Source organism: Diprion similis, chromosome 11, assembly GCF_021155765.1.
Source record: "Diprion similis isolate iyDipSimi1 chromosome 11, iyDipSimi1.1, whole genome shotgun sequence".
Lineage (NCBI taxonomy): Eukaryota > Metazoa > Arthropoda > Insecta > Hymenoptera > Diprionidae > Diprion > Diprion similis.
In genome coordinates this window covers 3,119,242-3,125,780 of record NC_060115.1, presented here as the reverse complement: position 1 = coordinate 3,125,780, position 6,539 = coordinate 3,119,242, and the positions used below count along the sequence as shown (strand labels likewise).

Genomic DNA, 6,539 nt, shown 5'->3' with positions numbered 1-6,539 from the left:
GTTTATATTGGATCGCCATCACTCACAAATCCCGCCAAAATCTGTGACATAAATTAGATCGACGATGAATAACTTTTGGATTCTACAAAAGAATTTACCCAGAAATCTTGCAACCCAATTCTAATCCGACTTCAACTCAATTCCCAGCCAATTCCAACTCAGATTTAACAAGATTCACAATCAGATCTATAGCTGCTGTTTATATCTCCTAGCAGACTGTAAATTGCTGTAAATGCGCTCAATTAAATCACTAAAAATTTAGGCCATTGTCTCATGACCCTAAACTTGACTTTGTATTTATAGTACGCAGAAAAGAAGAGAACAAGAATCCTATCCTCTTTGCCTGTATCTACCAGCATCCACTCAATGTTTAGGACTCAAGAGGATTTCAACTCTCCAAATCTGCAACACACTTTCAGTCAACAAACTTTACACGCAGACGACGCAGACGGCGCGCGGAGGAGATTGGAACTCGTGCCGGGATATGTGGACAGATGTGCCCGGCGACAAAGTGGAATTTACACAAGTTTAAAACATCTTTCTAGAATTATCGCGCTATTTAAGCAATCCAAAATGAAGACTGCTCTAATGGTAGCCGAAAAACCGTCCCTTGCTGCATCGCTTGCGGGTATATTGAGCAATGGGCGGTGCTCTGCTAGAAAAGGTAGGTTAGGAGTTGATTTCACCCCTTGCAGATCACGATTCACTTATTCCTCGACAATGGTCCATTGTAATCTTAACCAATAAACGTGTGAACGTTTATCATATTATTCTGTCTTAAAAACCAACACATTTAATTCAGTATAGAAATGTTTAAAACACAGGCTTAAATGGCTCATGCTCTGTTCACGAGTGGACTGGACCATTCAAATCTGAAACTGTGAATTTTAAAATGACATCTGTCTGTGGGCATGTTATGAGTTTGGATTTCAACGGGAAGTACAATAATTGGGACAAAGTTGATCCTGTAAGTATCAAAATTTTTTTTATCCGGGGCCTTGGGATGCTGTGGGAAACAAGTCTATGTCCTGTGTGCGCTCACACACTGAGAAAAAAATTCATATTTTTGTGAATATCATAAATAGAGGCGTGAGATTGCGCACGAAGTGTTCCTAAAAATTAATCTGTGAGAAAAGAAAAATGATTGGATAAACCAATTTTTGAAAACTTTTCTCAATGTATGTAATTTAAAAATCCCAAAAGGAAACGCATTGTGTAATATTGTTGGATATTTATTTCCTCTATTAATATTTTAGGTAGAATTATTCTCTTGTCCAACTGAGAAAAAGGAAGCAGTTCCAAAGCTAAAGATTCCGTACTTTCTCGCTAAAGAAGGGGCTAATTGTGATTACTTAATATTATGGCTGGATTGTGACAAGGAAGGTGAAAACATTTGTTACGAAGTTATTTATGCTGTTCAACAAGGACTACATCGAGAGCTGGATCCAAATGTATTTGACCTATTTTATTTATTGGGATAATTTCAGATTAAGAAAAAACATTCTTTGATCTCCTCACCTTTATCTAGAACATATGGAGAGCTCATTTTTCGGCCATCACAGAGAAGGATATTAAAGCTGCATTGGCAAATCTTGGTAAACCGAATGAAAACGAAGCACGGAGTGTAGATGCACGACAAGAACTTGACTTGCGCATCGGATGCGCTTTCACACGTTTTCAGACCAAATTTTTCCAGGTACGAATCGCTTTTTTTCTCCAAACATCTGGTACTGGGTATTTAATAAATTACACTATGTACATTCGGTATCTCATACCATACAATCAATACTTATTCTAGGGAAAATATGGAGACTTGGATGCGTCGCTCATATCATACGGTCCCTGTCAAACACCAACGCTGGGCTTTTGCGTTCAGAGACATGACGAAATTCAAACATTTAAACCAGACCCGTACTGGGTTGTTCAGGTACTTTTTTTATTCACTACAATGCTCTATTAAATGAAGCACTTTGATATCGTTTGAGAAAGAACAAATGTACCACAGGTTGAAGCATCTATTCGTTTACCTTTATCGCATCCATTTAAAATCTATTTTGTCTGCCTTACGTTTTTCTTTTCTGGCTTACTATACGTTTATTAGTATTCTCACATAATGCAATGATGGTCAATAACAATAACGAAGATGAGCGCTTTTCTTGAGATTAATTCACATGGTTTTCAAACGATAACATAGTCCACCATAAATTGCGTCAGAAGAAAGAAGAAATTTTTATAATTTTCTTCAATCATTTATGTTTGATTACTGAAAGTGATTTGCATCGTTTTGATCATAATACTACAGGTTACCGTGAAATCTTCGGATGGGCAAGATGTTGTATTAAACTGGAATCGAGTACGATGCTTTGATAAAGAAATTGCTAATATATTTTTGGCCCAAGTTAAGGAACACGTCCATGCTAGGTAATTCAGTAAAAGCATGTGAGCATCTAAAAATACAGACTAAATTTGAATATATTTTGAAACGTAATCAATTTTCAGGATACTGAGCATAATTAGTACAGAAAAATCTAAAACACGACCAATAGCTCTCAATACAGTCGAATTAATGCGAGTTGCTAGCTCTGGATTGGGAATGGGACCACATCACGCCATGCAAATAGCTGAGCGTCTATATACTCAGGGGTACATTAGTTATCCAAGAACAGAAACGACTTCATACCCAGAAAATTTCGATCTATTGTAAGCTATTGCTTTTGTAATATCAATTTTATAATTAATTTACGGAATTATTGAGTTGTGGAGTCTTCTAAACACGAAATTATGTTCTATTCTCTTTAGAGCAACACTAAAGCAGCAACAAAATAGTCCTGAATGGGGTGAAGACGTACGGAAAATATTATCAATAGGAATGAATAGACCTAAGAAAGGTCATGATGCTGGTGACCACCCGCCGATTACACCAATGAAAAGTGCATCTAGAAACGAACTTGATGGTGATGCCTGGAGATTATATGATTACATTACGCGTCACTTCATTGCTTCGGTATGGCAACTTCCACACAAATACTGTTAGGGATTCTATTCCAGAGTTTTTGAGAGAAGGAAGAACAAAGTATTTCAAATGGGAAATCTTTTGAAATGACAAAGCTGTTTCATGAAATTTTAGTCACAGTTACTGATTTTGTAACTCAAAAATATATGAATGGAGAATTTCGTTGCCACAACTAGAGCTAATACAAGTACTGAACAAGACTACAATATTCCGTATTTTCAAATCACACTCATGGAAAATTCTAATCAATTTTCTCATGCAATTAATCATGATCAATGGCCTCTTGGCTTGTGATTTCAATTAATTGTGAACTGTTTATTCAAAGGTCGCATTCGATTGTAAATATCTGAGCACTACGGTCAAGTTTGAAATTGGAACAGAAACATTCACTGCTGTCGGCAAGACATTGTTAGATCCTGGGTATACTACAGTTCTTACGTGGCAAGCATTTGGAGCTAACGAAACTCTTCCAAAATTCACGAGCGGTGAAAACGCCAATATTCACGAAGTTGGTATTACTATTCTTGGCCTTCGGTACTCTGCTCTATCAATAGGACAGCTGAACCTTATTATTCTTTTTTAGGTAAAACTGCTCGAATGCTATACTCAACCTCCCGATCATCTCACTGAGGCAGAACTAATTTCGCTAATGGAAAAGCATGGAATTGGAACCGATGCCTCTATCCCTGTACACATTAACAACATATGCATACGGAATTATGTTACTGTTACAGCAGGCAGAAGGCTCATTCCTACGCCTCTAGGTATAGTCTTAGTTCACGGTTATCAAAAAGTAAGTGGGAAATTAGTTGAAAATATAATAACGAATGTGCGTCAATTTTGTTGTATCTGAAACTTTTTACAGATAGATCCGGAATTGGTTTTACCTACAATGAGGTCTGCAGTTGAAGAACAATTGAATTTAATTGCACAAGGTAGAGCTGACTTCCATGCTGTTTTACTGCACACAGTTGAAATATTCAAGCAGAAGTTCACTTACTTTGTACAAAGTATAGATGGAATGGATCAATTATTTGAAGTCTCATTTTCACCTCTTTCTGCATCTGGTAAATCGCATTCGAGGTAATGAAAACTCATTTTCCTCAGCGAAACTGAATTGTGAATTTGTGAACTTTATGTAATTGATTAATTAAATTTTTTGCAGATGCGGAAAATGTCGACGATATATGAAATACATACAAACCAAACCGTCCCGCATGCACTGCTCTCAGTGTAACGAGACATACAATTTGCCTCAAAATGGAAATATTAGAATCTATAGAGAACTGAAATGCCCGTTGGACGACTTTGAACTACTCTCATGGTCAACCGGAGCTAAAGGGAAGAGCTATACATTTTGCCCCTATTGTTATAACAACCCTCCATTCAGGTAATACTACAATATTGCAGATCAACGTTAATACACAAAAAGTAATTTTGTGTAATCTGTCCGAATTATTTTTTGATTGTTTTCTCGTATTGAAATAGGGATATGAAACGGGGAATGAGCGGGTGTAATTCTTGTACACATCCAACATGTCCACACGGAATGTATAATAATGGTATATCCAGCTGCTTAGAGTGTGAAACAGGCATTCTAGTACTAGATCCGTCAGCAGCACCGAAATGGAAACTCGGTTGCAATCGATGCGACGTTATAATTCATTTGTTCGACGACGCGCACCGAGTCAGTGTAGAATCCGACATCTGTGATTGCGGAGCTCAGCGTGTCACAGTGGAATATAAACAGGTAACATGAAATGTGCAACGCATTGGCCAGCAAAACTAACATTTGATACATTTTAAATTCACCGATCTCTGATGCCCAATGGTAGTAGAAATAACTGGAAAGTTGGAAATATTATGGAAAAGTTTAAAGTGAAACAAAAAACCGTCTCTTAGTTATTCTCCCAAGATGAATGTATCTTGTATAATTCAATGCACAATTGCCAACATAAATATTTGACTGAGGATGAAGAAAGCGTATTATTTTTAACAAGAATTTAACATTGCTTCAATTTGTTCTTCGTATTCGATTCAACTACCACATATAATGTGTTTAAGCTACTCTTTGCATGTACTGCTGGATAATTGACATTTGTTTTTCTTCATCATTTCTGATGAAAGATAACAAAAAGCGTGTTAACAAAACGTTAGCAAGATGAGAATCAGTAGTATGAATAATGTATCTGTCCTCTTCTCTACCGAAATACTTTTCAGTTATTTTAGGTATTTAAAGCCACATTTATTCTATATTAGTATGATCCACAAGGTTTGATTCATTTTATAATTTATTTCAGGACAAAAGTAAGCTACCTAACGAAGCCACTGAGTTGACAGGGTGCGTTTTTTGCACACCAGCTTTTGTGGCGCTTGTTGAAAAACACAGAGCTGTTGCATCCAGGCCGGTTACAGGCCGGTCACGAGGACACAGCAGGGGTCGTGGTCGAGGCAAACCGCGTCCTCCCAAAGATAGGATGGCGCAGTTGGCAGCCTACTTTGTGTAACAAAATGGTTGCAAAAGAATAATAGCCTAATTTCGTCTGGTGGGAGGGTACATGATACCTGAATGCTAAATAGAAAAATATTTTTCGGGGGTACCAAAATTTGGATAGAGAAGGTGCCCGAATTTTAACAACTATACATCATTGTCAGGTAGGACCTTGATTGAAATCTTCAAGCCTAGGGAATTCAGGTTACTTCCATTTGAATCAGGAGTCAGTTATTTCTGTATTCTCTCATATCGGTGAATTTTAACATTACTCTTAGGTATTAATCTCGCTGTATGGAACACCACACAGAACACGAAACTGTAACTGTTTTTTTTTTTTTTGTATTATTATTAATATTCTGATAGTAATTTATTTATATTAGTTTCAGCTTTTATACAATAACAAACGATTTGTAGAACAATAATATACAAGCATGTAGACAGATAGATATTAATATTGCCATTAATGAAGTTTTGTTTAGTACATATTTTGAAACTGAAAACATATGCTGCTTAGGTAAATTTTATTTTATTTTCAGTGCAATTTTTTCAACGTTGCTAATAACGTTTTCACATTTCGCTTTAGGATCGGAAGTTATTTAACAATTTGAAGTTTCGGTAATAAAAGAATGTCTCAGATATGAAGTGTTTAACTGTTTTGCCATAGATTCCCGACTCCACCCTATCTTCGTCAGAGCGCAGTCAGAATCGTAATTTCGATTTAATTTCGAGAAAGCTTCCGCTGGGATATCGTCTCTATGTGCGCTAGCTCGCCGAATCGCCCAGCCGTAATATCTGCATGAGTAACGTTCCCATTCGAGTACTTCTCGAGTTCTTAGAAAATTTCATTGTCAGTTTATGCTCGCTGTAATGCTTTCGTCCCAGTTTTCGTTCTACGGTAAAATCAATTTTGGTCCTTGCAAGTGTTGCAACGCGTATGAGTCAGCTGCGCCGGGTCACAGCAGGGTGGAACGGAGTCTAGCTGCACCCGACCCGTGTCGCAATTTCAAATCTTCGTAGCCAGGATTTCTGATT

At 37.1% G+C, this 6,539-nt stretch overlaps 1 protein-coding gene across 1 annotated transcript; it reads left to right on the top strand.

Annotated features, from left to right (window-relative positions):
- The first annotated feature begins 438 nt into the window (after positions 1–438).
- LOC124412614 (DNA topoisomerase 3-beta-1) lies at positions 439–5,972 on the top strand. Its single transcript, XM_046892628.1, has 14 exons — positions 439–664; positions 825–967; positions 1,257–1,451; positions 1,529–1,696; positions 1,799–1,927; positions 2,303–2,421; positions 2,500–2,700; positions 2,800–3,004; positions 3,339–3,521; positions 3,597–3,806; positions 3,879–4,096; positions 4,179–4,403; positions 4,502–4,763; positions 5,314–5,972. The coding sequence occupies exons 1-14, from the start codon at positions 574–576 to the stop codon at positions 5,518–5,520; spliced, it is 2,556 nt and encodes an 851-aa protein (XP_046748584.1). The 5' UTR covers positions 439–573; the 3' UTR covers positions 5,521–5,972.
- The last annotated feature ends 567 nt before the right edge of the window (positions 5,973–6,539 follow it).

Bases quoted from the DNA above. Each gene is read 5' to 3' on its own strand.
- LOC124412614 (XM_046892628.1), top strand. From the start codon at position 574: ATGAAGACTGCTCTAATGGTAGCCGAAAAACCGTCCCTTGCTGCATCG. The intron at 1,697-1,798 runs GTACGAATCGCT...TACTTATTCTAG, and splicing joins TTCAGACCAAATTTTTCCAG to GGAAAATATGGAGACTTGGA. The intron at 3,522-3,596 runs GTTGGTATTACT...ATTCTTTTTTAG, and splicing joins AAAACGCCAATATTCACGAA to GTAAAACTGCTCGAATGCTA.